The 15,979-nt window shown below is 41.9% G+C and overlaps 1 protein-coding gene across 9 annotated transcripts in view; it reads right to left on the reverse strand.

The window, feature by feature from the left end:
- The window catches only part of RUFY3 (RUN and FYVE domain containing 3), a 137,468-nt gene that overhangs the window by 61,125 nt on the left and 60,364 nt on the right, over positions 1 to 15,979 (reverse strand). For 6 of the 9 annotated variants that reach the window (XR_012219612.1, XM_073541003.1, XM_073541013.1 and 3 more), the window contains exons 2-7: positions 12,681 to 12,734; positions 5,797 to 5,970; positions 5,566 to 5,683; positions 5,320 to 5,421; positions 3,242 to 3,365; positions 2,997 to 3,058 (exon numbers count right to left, since the gene is read on the reverse strand). Coding sequence is in view for 8 of the 9 variants with exons in the window: in XM_073541003.1 (XP_073397104.1) it covers positions 2,997 to 3,058; positions 3,242 to 3,365; positions 5,320 to 5,421; positions 5,566 to 5,683; positions 5,797 to 5,970; positions 12,681 to 12,734 (634 nt within the window). In the remaining variant the exon portion in view is untranslated. The remainder of the gene's footprint in view (positions 1 to 2,996; positions 3,059 to 3,241; positions 3,366 to 5,319; positions 5,422 to 5,565; positions 5,684 to 5,796; positions 5,971 to 12,680; positions 12,735 to 15,979) is intronic. The other 3 variants (XM_073540993.1, XM_073541029.1, XM_073541059.1) reach the window with 1 other exon arrangement.

The raw sequence follows: 15,979 nt of genomic DNA on the forward strand, positions 1-15,979 counted from the left end.
ATATTCCTCACCTGTCCGCAGAGAGGATAATAATCCATTTGTCAGGCGACGGGTCTAGCTCTGCTACATCTAGATGGCAGGCTGCATTGTTGCATGATGCGACTATACAGCCTGCATCAAAAATTCCAAGTGCGGTAAAATTCCACAATTTTTTTTCTTCATCATGTTCACTAAATGGTGACCTGCCATTATGATTCTCCAGGTCATTAAGAGTTCGTAGATACCAAACGAGTATAGGTTCTTAGTTATTTAAGTGGTGAAAAAAAATTCCAAAGTTTGTACAATTAAATAAATGGCACCATTTTCCGAGACTCGTAGTGCTGCCATTATTCAGAATCTGTGCCTGGGTTGAGGGCTTATTTTTTGCGTGGCGAGCAGACGGTTTTATTGATATCATTTTGGGGTAGATACCATGTTTTGATCACCCATTACTGCATTTTATTGCATTGTTGGGACAATCAAAATAACGCAACTCTGGAGTTTTGATTTTTTTTTTCTCGTTACGCCATTTACCGATCGGATAAATTTACTTTATAATTTGATAAATTGGGGGTGACTTGAACTTCGGTTTTTAAATATTTTTTAAAACTTTTTTTCTCCTTTTTACTGGTTTCAATAGTCTCTTTAGGAGACTTGAAGCTGCGATCTTCCGATCGCCTGTGCTACACATAGCATGTGCAGCATAACTGCTCATCTCCTATAAATGCCTGGCACAGGCCTTCTGCAGACTCCCGGCTGTCATGATAAGCCATCAGCGCCCCGCATTCATGTGACATGGGCGCCAATGGGCATGTCTTATGAACCACATCTGGTTTGCGTGAGTTAAATGCTGCTGTCAAAGATTGACAGTGGTAACTAACATGTTCACAGCCATGGGTGGATTCCGATTCCTCTCACTGCTGTTAAGAGGGCATATGAGCACATGTTCCGGCAAAGATGGGGACTCTGGCACTGAGCCAGCATCTTTCTCGGCAGAAGATCGTTAATTTGATCAGCTGTCATGTGCCTCTAACAGGGCATGGAAACTACCTTGGACGTACCTATACATCCAAGGTCCTAAAGGGGTTACTGGGCTGAAGTTAACAACTAAAATCAGCTGCAGTAAACGCCTGGCAAAGCATCATGAATGAGAATACTCAGTGTTTGGTGACGTCCATGGCTCCCAGACTTCAGGCAGTCATGGTCTTCAAAGGATTCTCTACAAAGTATTACAAATGAACATTTTATTTTTATGGTAATGTTAATTTGTTCAATTACTTTTGAGCCTTTGAAATGAAAAGGCTTTGTAGAAAAAAGGTGGCAATTCCTAAACATTTCACAGGATATTTTGCTCAACCCCTTTCATTTAAGCTAAAAGTCTACACTTCAAATGCTTCTCAGACTTTTCATTTTTAATCTGAAATAGTGGCACGCAAGGCGCAAATCACAAAGTTTCAGTCACTGTCCAAATATTCCAGGCGCTAACTGTAATTATTTTACATGACAGGTTCCCTTTAAAGACATTAGTAGGAAAATGTAATGGCGCTGGAGCCATGTTGTTTAAGGGTACATCATGACTAATTCACTATGATTTTAGCGTGGCACACACATCATAGAATAGATCTTTTGTGAAAGCCTGGTAAAGCGATGCCATCACACATAAGTAGTCCATTTTTTTAAGCTAAAATTAGAAGTAAAATTTCACAGATAGAAAGACAAATCCAGTGCTGCTTACTAGTGACTAGCCTCAGGCTCGAAAGATTCAGTTATACATGTGTCTCGTTGAATGTCAATAAACGGCTGTCGGTAAGACAGTACGTGTGCGCGTCATTCCACCCTGGATCTCATATACTGTGACACTGAAGTCAAGGGTGGCATTTTTAGGTCATTTATTTACACCAAAAAGGGAACTTTTAATGTTTTATAGTGGAGTAATCGCTCATTTTAATGCGGAAGTAGCAGATCTATTGTTAGAGAGTTTCTCTGCAACGCACACAGACACAAATGTTTGCACACACCCATCTCTTTGCTGCACACGAAGTACACATGGTGACACTTGTCAGGCATGTGGCTGGTCACAGGACCTGCAGCATCTGTGCAGCCTTAGGGTACGTGCAAATGTTGTGGATTTGGCCCTGCGGATTTGCAGCAGTTTTCCATGCGGTTTACAGTACCATGTAAACCTATGGAAAACAAAACCCGCTGTGCACATGGTGCAGAACATTCCGTGCAGATTTCCTGCGTTTTATTTTCCGCAGCACGTCAATTGCTTCTGTGGATCCGCAGCTGCGGTTTCACTCTAGAATCTCTCTCTCTCTCCCCCTCTCCAGAATCACAAGGGACAAAGTTAACAAGAAATCCGCACATCCAAAATGCACTATAATCCGCAGGAAAACCGCAAGGTATCTGCATCAAATCCGCTGGAAAACAGCATGCGTTTTACCCTGCGTTTTCTGCCAGGAGATTGTCTGCAGATGCACATACCCTTACTGACGTGCAGGTCCCTGCAGCTTTCCACCCTGCCTCACACCGATCAGATAGCTCAAATAGATCAGTGTGGGGCCGGAAAGTAGAGAGCAGTTCTCTCAGAGATCAGGAAGGACGCTGGGTGAGTGTTTTCCTCCATCATATGAAGCTGCCTCTGGATCATAAGACGCATGCACTTTTTAGAAAAAAAAACAAAAAAAAACTGTAGCTAAAAAGTCTTTCATTCTACAAAAAGTATGACATGTTCACAATTGAACACAATCTTCAATGATCAGGAATGGTATGTGAAATCAATGTATTCATAATCATACAACGGACCCAACGTTAACCGGGCAGAAATCTGTAAATCTCCAAATCTGACATTTGTGAAAAGGCAAACGTCTAATAGATTACCTCTAATTCTCGCCATCTTGTGTCTCCAAATACAGTGATGTACAATATGCCCTTATTAATAGAAATGTACTAGCAACTCAGTGGATTTCAACAGAAATGGCAATTATCACATTCTTAGCTGCTTATCGCTCACTTACTCTTCACTGCACTTGGCAATAGGACCTTCTTTTAAGTACATCGAAAAATCAATAACTCCAACCTGAAAGTGAGCAAAAACAGCATCTTTTACTTCTTACAGATCTCTGTCCTCTCCTCACAGTGATTTTTCTAAAGACACAATATAATTCTCAACACAGTTATCAGTAAAGTGCACAAGGTTTTGGAGAGATGTCCCACTTTGCAATAATGAGACTGCTTTTTCTACAAAGCTTGAATTGCATACCTGTGAATCAAGGTCTTCCCCTTTCATACAAAAATTGGCATCAATCACATTGAGTCCAACTAAAAGGCCAGAAATAATAGCCCCTTCTTCTTCCATCATTAGTGCGTTGGGCTCATAGAACTCACTGCAACGACAAGGCAAAATTGGCAAACGCCAGAATACCCCGATGCAAACACAATGCAGGATGTAGGTGGTCTGATGTGCAGCAAGTTCCAGAACAATTGTACAACTGTTATATTTAATCACACTTTAACCGAACACTAAGGCTATGTGCACACGTATGCAGAAAATTTCTGCATAAAAACAGGACTCCTTCCCAGAAAACGCGTGCGTCCCCAGACACATAGAAAATAGCCAGAAATGCGGAATTTAACGCGAAATTAATGAGCATGCTGCGTTTTTTCCGCGGTAAAAAACGCATCAATATGCACAAAAAGTGCAAAATGCATTAAAATGAATGGGAAGCTTCTTTTAAGTTTTTTGGTAAATCCGTGGGGAAAACGCAAAAAAAACCGCTGTGTGAGAACACAGCCTAAATGTTTTCGGAAAATACTTTTTTTTTTAAATTTCATTAATAACTAGACAGCACAGCTGCAAAACTACGTATGGAATTATTGCATCTCCAGGTTTATTTATTTTATGACTGAAGATATCAGAATAAAATTTACTTCTCGAACCCCAGTTCTGGGTAGCGTAGAGGCCATGCTGACCCCCCATTAGCTGTGTGATAAACAATTCATGATGAATAAATGAGAACACTTGCTGTACTGCCGTGCCATCCTGCTCTCTGCACCTGCTTCCTTGGTATATGTGGTACTTGTAATTACAGCCGGAGATGCATCCCTGACTACTATTAGCAGTGGTGGTCACAAGCCAATATACTCAGGAAGTGCAAGTAATTTACTGAAATGGCTTCCGTACAGTCATATAATAGATGGTCTAAGGGGGAGCATTTCTGCTTGTGGAAAGTGACAAGCCTGTGTAAGGAGACTTCTAGGCCTTGCAGTGCGCCTCAGGGAATTTAAATATGTAAATACCTCTTCGGAAAGGAAGTGGAATTTCTGGCTTGGCTTCTTATCCTACGTCATGTGGGAAGGCTCGTTAAAGGGTCAATATGGACTTTTAGCATTGCTACTTCCAATAGGTGGCATTACAGTTCCTGTCCTCATGTAATAATCACTCATGAAGTTTTAACATGGTGTAACCTCGGAAAATGCTTAAAACCTGTAATCAGATTCCAAATCTGTAATATTCACCTTTCTGCCATCCACTGTAAGCCAGGAAATTGGCATGTTAAACAATTAGAGAGGAGTCCTCAGCTCTTCAATTTAATGGAGAGGACAACTTCATTAGAAAGCAGTATACAGCCCACTTCCAGGCTTACAGCCCCTTTAAAAGTAATCTGTCACCAGACTTATGTCAGCCAATCTGAGAACAGCACAATGTAACTTACTGTGAATGTGTGTAATGTCACTTACCTGGCTGCATGCTGTACTTTTGATAAAAACCACTTATGAGCAGGACTAGAGCTACTACACCTGCTGCCATGTAGTCCTCCATATTCATGAGCTCTGTATATCCCCGCCCCCACCACTGATTTGCAGCTTCCTGCCTATGCACAGTGCACATAGAAAGTTGCCAATCAGTAGTGAGGGCGGGGTTATAAAGTGCTCACCAAAATTGGTAGATCTGCATTAAATAAAACATAGATTTTCTCAAGACAACAGCATGCAAAACAGTGAGTGATACATCAATGGATTCAGGGGCTATGCCCGTACATGCTTTCAGATGAGGTAGCAAAAACCTGGTGACCGGTTCCCTTTAGGGTGCACATTTTGAAATTCCGTAATGAAAATAGAATATGGAGCTACACACATTTCCTTTTTAACACACGGGTCATTTTTGATTGGACCCCGTGAATGAAATATTAGACAGATCTACAAGCTGCACTGTGGACTCCAACAACAACCAAAACCAACATTTCCATATGAAGTCCAAACCTGTCTATATAAACAGGCTCCTGATAAGATTAGACATGCATGTTGTCCCTATCAGAAGAAAATCAATTGTAATATTACCTCAAGAGGTCCTTCCTGTTAATTAGAGCTTTTATGTACTCCGAGAGCTTTTTCTGCATCAATGCTAAGCGCAGCCAAGCGCGACCTCTGCCCACGGGTGTTCTGTCAACAAGAGAGCAGGTAATAAAAATACTACATTAAAAAGACATTTAGGCCCAGGTGCCCCACCAGTCAAGAGATAGACTCCCAGGCACAGCGACTGCCTTTATTAAGTGAATGCACAGGTAATGCAGGCACATCACTTACCTGAGACCAGGTAGGTCCTTCACACTAGCTGTGATCTCTGCAGCTTCGGGTACCAGTTTTTCCACTAGCTCCAAAGGTCCCCAGAAAGATTTATTCTGCCCTAGAAACGTCTTCTTAGCTAGCAAACACAATACTACAATTACAATCTCTTCAGCTTTCTAACCACGTCATGTAAAGCTAGCAGACACGCTAGCTCGACCAGAAAATGGGACCAGGTGGCCGACTTCTTACCCTTTAATCCATGTTTCAGGCAGTGCTCCATCACCACAAAGAACTGCTGCAGAGGTGCATAGTCAGAATCCAGGGTCCGACCCAGATTTAGAGCAGACTCAATCAAGCTCTTTATACTCAGCTTGGCCATATTCATGAGATTCATTCGTTCGTTGGCCATGAGATAATTGGGATCTAGAGAGAAAGAAAGAAAAACATATAAAACATACTTGGGCAGTTTATTACACCAAATAAAAAAAGATCACTGGAGTAAAATTGCAAAAAAGATGGTATTAAAATGTGAACGCCATTTAATTAATTAGGTGAAATTTTAGACTACCCTAAAATGACATTTACTTTATTTTCCTATGAGCAGCTGCAGATTTATGGCAAAAGTTACAACATTTTCCGGGGTAACGCTTAACAAATCTGTCTAAAAAGTTGTTCACCACACTCACTTTTCAGTTTTTGGCAACTATGATGCAAAAAAAAAAAAAAAAAAATATCATAACTTTCGTATCTTTTTGAGCAAATTGTGAGCTTTATAAGCTTAGTTTACACCTTGATGTGGAGCCCTTGTTGGCTCTGCACATAGATATTCGTTAACTATAAACCTGGAATTAGTAACTGTCTTAGTTACAATTAAACTCGCTCTGTCCCGTTTATGCAGGCATTAGTGCCCCGTTTACCAGAATTAAAGATATCCATAGTTACCAGGCCACAGATTAAAGAACATATCCATAGCCGGTATGCCAGGCCCAATAAACCCGTCTTGTTTTGCTGCAAAGAAATCAATCGAGACACATGTGGACAATACATCTAGAGGGGAACTTAGCGACCGTACCTTTTCTAGCAAGTTCAGCCAGTTCAAACCTTGTATATGAAGTGGGAGTACCAAACTGAATGCTCGAATTACAGAAATCGGATTTTGGCTTCACCAGAGACAAGACAAAACCAAGTAACTGAGAAGACATCACAGGATCGGCCCCCAAAGACGGAGAACAACTGACTGCTGCTTCTAGAAGCTCTGAATATATATATATACACACACACACACACACACACACACACAAGAGAGACAGGCCATCTCTGTGTCTCCTCAATTAAGTATCCCAACAGGATGGGCATTGTTCCCCTCTATACACAAGTGTCATCGGTGAGGGAATAATTACAGGCCACCGGACCCAACAACTCTGTCATTTACAAGCATTAAAATGCTGGACTTGGTTGATTTTAATAAAATGGAATCACTGGAACCAGGCGAATATATGTGATGAGCAATTTTTTACATCAACCACATAAGGGCACAAGGTACAGAATTCACTATGCAGTTTAATAAGCCAACACCATTCGTGAAGACTTCTAATAATTAACTTAGACTCAAAAATATTTATACATTTAACAGATCTAAAATACATACAGTCAATAAACATCCCATACCTAAACTATGGAACAGAGGACATACTTCTACTACATGACCAGATGTGTCCACACTTGGAAATTTACACGTGTATTTCCCCCACTAAGGCTCTAGAGCCTTCTTTCCAGGAGACTCTCGGATGGTCCTCACTGTACACAGCTGTGCTTGAATGTGAAAAACTACAGAAGATATGTTGAACCAATAAGTCTGGAGAATCTGTCAGCATCCATATCAAGTGATTGAGCTGTCGGTCACTCCCTCCACTGTGATCACCATATATACTTATTTTAGTTAAATATCTTTACACCTGGGATTGGACAAGTTGAACACTGTGTTCCCGAATGCTGAAGTGCTGCTCCGGTATTCAAGCAGGTGCAATAGAACCCTCTATATGGTCAATATTGAGGTCATGGACTCCCCCCCCGTAAATAGGGTGCTATGAGTCATGCTGAGGGGATGGCTCTGCTTACAGATCACCGATGTCATTCATCTTACAGGCTGTCAGTCATTTCTATATGTAGCTCCGTGTAGCTCTTAGTCCCATAAGTGAGAAAAAAAGGCAAAAAGTAAATACAATAAAATGCAGAATTAGAAGATATCTAAAAATAATGTTATTTGGACGGTTAAAAAATACAAAATTTTGCTTTGAGCATCAAGCCTGAAAGGGTAACGATTAGAACTATTGAGTTCACCCGTTGCAGCCATTTTTGTTCTTCAGTTTTCTGAAATTACAGCAAAAATACAGTTTTTGCAGCATTTATGGCCAAAAATGCACTGCAGACTCAACGTGTGAACCCCCCTGTAAGAAAAACCCCGCTCCGCCCAAAGCGCCGCCCCTTTCTGTACGCGTGGTGATTTCGAATGTGCTCACTGAACACATCCGGAATTGCCGCATCCTATACATAGGACTATGTTTACCTTGCGGAGACAGAGTGTCGCCGCAAGGTAAACAGACATGCCGTATGTCCGGAAATGCAGGGCTGCCGGATGCGTGTTCGCACACATAGTGGAAACGGAATTTCATAAAATCCCCTCCACTATGCTGTAACATCTGGACGCTGCGGACTGAACTCTGCGGCTGTACACAGCGTTCAATCCGCAGCTAATCCGGATGTAACCCTGAATGTGGAAACATACCCTAATACATTAGTGTGCTCTGGACCACACAGATAGCACACTAACCCAGTATAACAAGAGTCCCAGTGCATATAGACTATTTTCAATACTGATCAATAGTCCGCATAGAGAAAAATCACAGCATGCACTGCTCTGACCAAACTAGTACTTGGAAATAGCAGGCAGCTCCTGCACTCGCCTGAAGTTCAGCCTCAGGCCGGTCTTACACATCCATGAAACAAATACCATTCTTGCTTTGGAAGATCTGACCACTAGATCTCTTCACCTGCGCCAGAGTTTGTGACATGCATGCAGGGCCGGACTGGCCATCTGGCAATTCTGGCAAATGCCAGTAGGGCCTTTCTGGTTGTGGGCTGCCTTGTCTGCTACATTTTTAACCGAATCAGTGTTCTCAAGACACCCATACTGTTAAGAGTTCTGATGGAGCACAAAATCTCCGTCACTTACCCCAGCAGGCCATGGGTATCATTAGAAATATTGGTCTTGTAGTAAATCTTCCTTTCCTCCATCCAGGGTAATATTAGTAATATATCCCATCTGGTGCTGGGGGGCGAGGACAGCATGGGCCTGTGTGATTTCAAATGGCAGGGCTGAATTGCAGCCCCAGTCCGTACCTGCATGTATGTAATCACTCCTCCTAGAACACTATGGGACTGTGGAAGCAGAGATGGCTGGTGAACTTCGTGTGACCTAGTTAGTGGTCACAAATGATAGGAGGCAATGCTATACTATGGTGAGCTATTAAAGCGAAGCAATCTACCTGGCAAAGAATTATCAAGTGCAGCTAAACATTCACTCTGAAGTCATTTGGAGGAAGTCACACTGCAGCATCATAACCCGCAGATGACGAACAGTGCCCGTCTGCTTCACCTTGGAAAGCTATTTATCCGAGTCACATTTTATTTCTCCATTTATGCTATAAAATCCCACAGTTTCAGGCTGCATGATAAGACACATGTATGGAAATAGCTGTCTCACAATTACAAAGTTTTACTGGGTTTTATTTGCTTTTTCATGAAGCAGTCTCCACTCTGAAGGATCTCTTCTCATAGAATGATCACTAAACAAACCTGCATTGCTTCCTTGTCAGATCTCCGCCTGACGGGGACAATAAAAGTTCAGTATCAATCTACCTTGCTCTAACTTTAAAGGGGACCTGAGACCAGATACATCTGCATGGGGTTAATCTGCAGGTTATTATAGTCACCAACATGCCTGGCACATGCACTTAGCCGGACGCCGCTGGGGAAGAAAATTAACTTTATTCTCACTGGCAGCATTTCGGTCCAGCCATCGCTCTGAGTATACAGATTGGCAGCTGTGACAGTGCCCCGACCCCGACTGACAGCTGGCCCTAATGTAGAAGAGTGTCAGTCAGGGCCGGGGCGCACTTACTGCTGCCGATCTGTATACTCAGAGCGATGACTGAACCGGCACTGGCGCCGCCCGTGATTGAAACCGGAACGCTGCCAGAGGGAAAAAAAACTACATTTTCTCCCCAAAGCATTAGGCAGCTTCGTAACACTATTAACCTGCAGATTAGTCCCATATCTGCAGGTTAATAGGGGTTTTCTGGTGACCGGTTCTCTTTACATTCTGTAAATATCAATTGGCTAAAATTCTAAAAGTTATCTTCTATTCATAGGCTAGGGATTGGGGCTCTGCAACTTGTATGCTTGACCTCTAGTCATTCATGGTCTACAGGTGTGCGTGAGAAAGACAAGCGCTGTAATTAACCTTCTCCAGCAGTTCTATGGACAATGAATGGAGCACCTCTGCTTGAAGCCATCAAGATGGGGATGCCGAGCTCAGGTTGGCGAGGTCAGACCCCTAGCAATAAGCAAGTTATCCCCCGTACTATGGATAGGGGTTAACGTGGGTTTTTTTTCCGTAAATTCCCCTTTAACTCCTTTTTAGACCTTGTGATTTTCTGCTTTTGGGCTTTCGTTTGTTCCTCTGCTTTTTCCAAGAGTCATAACTTTTTAATTTTTCCATCAATTTAGCCATGTGACCACTTGTTTTTATGTGGAACGATTTCTACTTTTCAATAACGCCATTCATTTTACCATACAGTGTACTGGAAAATGGTCAAAGAAAAAAAAATGTTCCAAGTATGGTAAAGTTACAAAAAAAAAAAAAAAAAGCGCAATTCCACAATTTGTTTTATTTACCAAGTTCAGTATATGGTAAAACTGACCTGGCATTCTGATTCCCCAGGTCAGTAAGAGTACTCAGATACCAAACAAACACACCGTTTTTTTTTTTAATTTAAGAGGTGAAAAACAATTTTGTTTATGTTGCCATTTTCTCAGACGCGTAGCGGTTTCATTTTTCAGTACCTAGGGCTGGGACAGGGCTTATTTTTTGCGGCTTGAGTTGACTTTTTTAACGATGCCATTTTGGGATAGCTTTTTGTGCATTAGCTATGAATAGCAAAAATTTACTCCTCAGGTATGGAAAAACTGTCTTAGAGATGGACCAGACGTCATCACTGCGGGATATCCTCAATGGCTGCACCTGACTGGAGAATTATTTAGTATTTCTCAAATTTTAGGACAGAGTAAAATATCTATACACTCTACTTTGGCGCACTCCATAATGTCTTATTTAAAGAGGACTTTTCACCAATTTTTTCATTTTAAACTGGGCGCAAAATATAACAGTGGCTGCCGAGTGGAATTAAACTCTATTTTTTGCTTCTTTTCTGTGCAGATATTAGCAATCACAATGTTTGGCACATAATGAGTTTAAAAAAGCTAAATCCAAGTGGATGTTATCAGACAGTTTTCATTGTGGACGTGTCCTTCTCCCTGTGTGCTGCTGGCCAATCATAAGCAGGCAGCAACATTAAGAAAATCCCCAAAATACATGTCCTCACCATTGCTTAGGTTTCTCAGTGTGTGAGATGAAATGATACAGCTCTGATCTCCTGGTCTAACCTCCTGCATGAGTCAGTGTGGGGGGGGAGAAGAAGTACATCTCAGTTTAGAAGTGTCACATTACAAACCCTTCCATCAGCTACTCTCCTCTCCTAGCATTTTCCAAACCCACCTGCCTGGAGGTGTGTCAGCACTCACACTTATGTCTGTTGTGCTCAACTTGTACATGCACTACAGGAAGATTGGAGAAGGCCAACATGATCTGGCTCACACAGTAGTTGAGAAAAGGCAGGAGCAAGATGTAATGACAGTCTGTTCGCACTGCAGAGCAATTACAAGTTGCTTGAGTAGTACAGCAGATATAAATGTGATTACATCTCACACACTGAGAAATCTGCTGTAAGCTATGGTTGGGGCGTGTTTTTCTTTCCTTTGATTGTAACTGCCTGCATATGATTAGTCAGCAACATACAGCGAGAAGTACACACCTTCAGTGAAATCTATCTGATAACACTCACTTTGAAAAAAGTTAACACATTATGTGCCAAATACTTTGCCAATATCTCCGCAATGGTGAGATAATATACACACACACGTATATTCCACCCTGCAGTAAGCCTCATTAACTCATCCATCTCGCATGCACGGGTTACGGTATATACATTTTTTTCACAGATACAACATGGACCCGTAATATATTGTGCTGTTCACAAGTCCAGGTTTTTGGGGGACCCCATGTCCATGCAAATGACACGGAGACATGTCCTTTTTTTTTTTCTTCCATTTACAGCAGCACGGATGAAAAGTGCCAATAAAAATAAAAAACACATGCAGCACACGGATGGCATCTGTGTGCAGTCTGTGTTTAACATTGGAATAGAGATAGGAGATTCTTTGTAATTCATTTATTTCTTTATCTTTCTGTGAAAAACCCCTGACGACACACTGATGGGCACAACATTGACGACACCCGTAACATTTTTTCATGTGAATGAGGCCGAATATTGTATGTCAAGTTCAACCGGAAAAATTTGGTAAAGTCTAATCTGTCTACAAAGTTGGATGTAATGTGTTCCAACACACGAGAGACTAATCTAGAAACCCTAAGAATGTAAGCAAATCAAGTAAAACCAAAGTGTCAGGCAACTTCACAGTACGAGGCATGCTACAGGTTAGAGGTGTGACCAGCCTAACCAAAATGTTCCTGACAATATCCCCTGCCCTTTAGTGGTTCTTGCCCGGTGTGTAAATATTAGTATGTACGCATGCCACAACATGCAGGGGAGACAATGTAGCTTGTGCATGTTAAGTTTAGCATAAAACACTGAATTCACATTATTAAATCATATTTGTACAATTGTCTCCTTTCCTGTCGGTTCTTGTAAAAGCCACAGTAAACCAAACCTGGATAGTGAAATGACAAAGTGCCAAAGCAAGCGAAGCATTTCTCATGGTGGGACGGGACGCACCTTTTGGATCAGGACGCATTTTCTCCACCACCTCTGTCAAATCCTCCCAAGAATCTTTGCAAACAGCACACATATAAAAAAAAAACAAATGAAAAGAAAGAAGCAATAACTTCATGGCAGGCACATAGAGGGCAGATAATGACATTACACAAGGATTTAATAGCTTGCTCCACTGCTCGAGTTACACAGATCATAAGGAAACCATTGGGTAATCTAAAGCAGCAGCCTAGTCAGGAGACCGGCACACAACATCTCATACCCACAAAGAGTCAGCAACCACGGGAAAGCCAAAAGGTACACGGCAATGTTATGTGCGGAGGACAGCAGACACGAAGGAGCACATGACTAAGAGCTGTGTTATCGCCCACATAGGACACCCAAGAGCAACACTCAAGGTGCAGCTTCCAAAGGGTTCATATCAAAGAATGCTTCCCACCAGTGGACAAGGCTAGGACAGCAGACCAGAACAGTTAAAGGGATTTTCCAACCCTTAAAAAAATTGCAGCAGAGAGCCAAGAAAATAAATGATAAGAAGTTATACTTATCCCAGGAGTCCGCTGCCATGCCAGTGGTCTCCGCTGGACTGGAAGCAATGTCGTCACCACCGCATGGCTGCAGGGTCAGAAGAACAGTAGTCAGGGCGTCATCGCTTCCTGGCCGGCGGAGACCACTGGAGCTAACTACAGATTCCAGTGTCAATATAGCTTCTTTTATGAGCATGGCTACATACAAAAAAAAAAAAAAACACGGAAAAACCCTATATGAACACATTAATGTTCTATTCACTGAAGGCTTTAAATTGCTGGATTTGTCTCAGATATAACCCTGTCCTGATTGAGATATCCCTCGTCTTTTCATTCATATACAAGTTTTTGTTTTTTTTAGTATTGTTATAAATGTATACAGGGGGAAAAAAAAAAAAAAGGAATTGTCGTGGGTTATTCCCATTTAAAGAAATCTATACTATGATTGTACAGGATTTGTCACCTGTGTTATCTGGTATAAATGATACTACTCTGATTTTTACTGCTCCTAAGAGATGACCCAATTCATTGTATGTAAACCTAGTACAGATAGCTAAAGGGTATGATCCTCAATAAGAAAAGGTGAAAATCATGCCCCCTGAGCTATCAAGACAAAAGGAAGACAAGGACATGTTAGGAACGAAGAAAAGGGGGGGGGATGTCAAATTCAGGAAAATAGTGACATTTGCAGGACAAAAAAAAACATTCATGGCAAGCGACAGGTCCTCTGTAAACACAAGTACTACAGGTACAAAACCCACCTTACCCGAGCAAGGTCCATTTGCATAGCTCCAGATGCAAGTGGCCTGGGTGTTAGGTCAGTAATATGTATGATAACAAGTAACCCTGTGCCCACGTAGCGTTTTAAACTGGACACTCAAAACCGGACTCCTTCCCAGAAAACGTGCGTTTTTTTCCCCCCCGAGCGATTTTACCGCGATTTTACAAAATCCACGCGGCCAAATCCGCACCCCAATCCGCAGCGTGTGCACGTACCCTAAAGGTATATTCACATGTGATAGAAAAAAAGCGGTGTGGATTCTACTGCAAATTTTATCAAGAAGCTACAAAAAAAAATTCACAAAAAGGTTTATTTCATTGTGAAAACTCAGCCAAAAACTGAAATCGCAAGGATTTCAAAATCCACAAGCAGGTCAGTTTCTGCATGGATGCATCCAAAGCAAGTGAATGAGATAGATAGATAGATAGATATTTCTAAATATACCATTCACTCCAGGATTTCTCCTCAATAATGAATAGAGAATAGCAAGGGCATGTGTATACGACTTTAAGACAACTGCAGACACACCAAGGTTTTCCAAGGCAAAACTGCTTCAGTAAAAAGTTGGCAGACACTTTCCCGAGGCGCCTTTGCAGGCAGTTTTATCGTCGTTTTTGCTGTGGCTCCACTGCCAATGTCTTTTTGTTCCTTTAGGGTTTAGCTACAACTAGCAAATAAAGCATGAAGAGGTTATTTCTTGAAATCGTTTCACAGTTTCCAAACCCTTAGGCTATGTGCACACAGTGTGTTTTTGATGCGTTTTGCGGCGTTTCTTCCGCACAGAAATGGGCCAAAAACGCTATGGAAGCCTTATGCTAGCTAATTCAATGGCAATCCTGACGTGTTGTGCACATGATCAGTAAATTTCCTTAAGAATTTGCAGTGCATTTTTTTCTACAGCTTGTCAATTCCTTGTGCGTTTCTGCAGCATTTCCCACACATTGACTTCAATGGAGACAGTCAAATCCGCAGCAAAAACACAGGTAGGAAAATGTTTGTGGATTTGCTGAGTTTTTGGTTTTTGTTTTACCAGCTTCCTATGGCGTTTCCCACACTGTCATCTGTGTGACAGCATGGCAAACATCGGCGCAGTGGTTCTTATCGACAGTAACACTACTACAGATAAGACCGTCGGTCAGACGCTGCAGGGTCATGCTGCCAGATTTCAGCATGATCCCACAGCTGTGACTGTGACACGCAGCGGTGACCTGCAGTAAAAAGCTTGCGTGGGCTGATGAGTCTACCACTCCCATCGGGCTACGTCTGCTGTCACTGATAAATGATAGCAGGTGCTGCTGATGGGAGACGTAGTCTCATCAGCCGGCGCCTGTGCTCACAGTTGGAAGGAAGAAAAAAAAAAAAAAGGAAAACAATTACATACACATTCAAATAAAAACCCACTATAGTCACCTAAAAGCCCAATCCCCGATGCCCTTGTCTCCTAGCAAAAAAAATGTAAAATAATAAACCAACATATACTCATCTGTCTGCCGTAGTCCATGTAATCCCAAGTGTCCCACAGTGATCTCACGTATAGAACAGTCACATTGGGAGATGTGACTGCTCTACTTGGCCGCCGGTGATACACAGCGGGAGCGATTACCTCCTGTTAGTGTATCACTGAGCTGCTGTGAGACTTCACCAGAGTTCATCAGCTGAGAACTTTCTCATGGCAGCTCAGTAATACACTGTGGGAGCGTTCACCTCCTGTCAGCGTATCGCTGACTGTCTTTGAGAGCAGTCACTGATGTGACTGCTCTCAAAGTGATCAGGATCGTCGTGGGACATTATGGACTATCTTCTCTGAGGACAGGTGAGGAATATTGTGGTTTATTATTTTATTTTTGTTGCAGGAGACACTGACTTCAGTGAATAAGGTGTTCGGTGAGTATGATTTAATTAAGATTCTGGAGTGTCATTTCAAATAAACGACTTTACTCTGGGAGTCTGTGTTTTTATACAATATCACTATGAGATTACTAATATATAGGTGT

This window comes from Dendrobates tinctorius, unplaced genomic scaffold, assembly GCF_039654945.1.
Source record: "Dendrobates tinctorius isolate UK_male_01 unplaced genomic scaffold, ASM3965494v1 ptg000011l, whole genome shotgun sequence".
NCBI classification, from domain to species: Eukaryota; Metazoa; Chordata; class Amphibia; order Anura; family Dendrobatidae; genus Dendrobates; species Dendrobates tinctorius.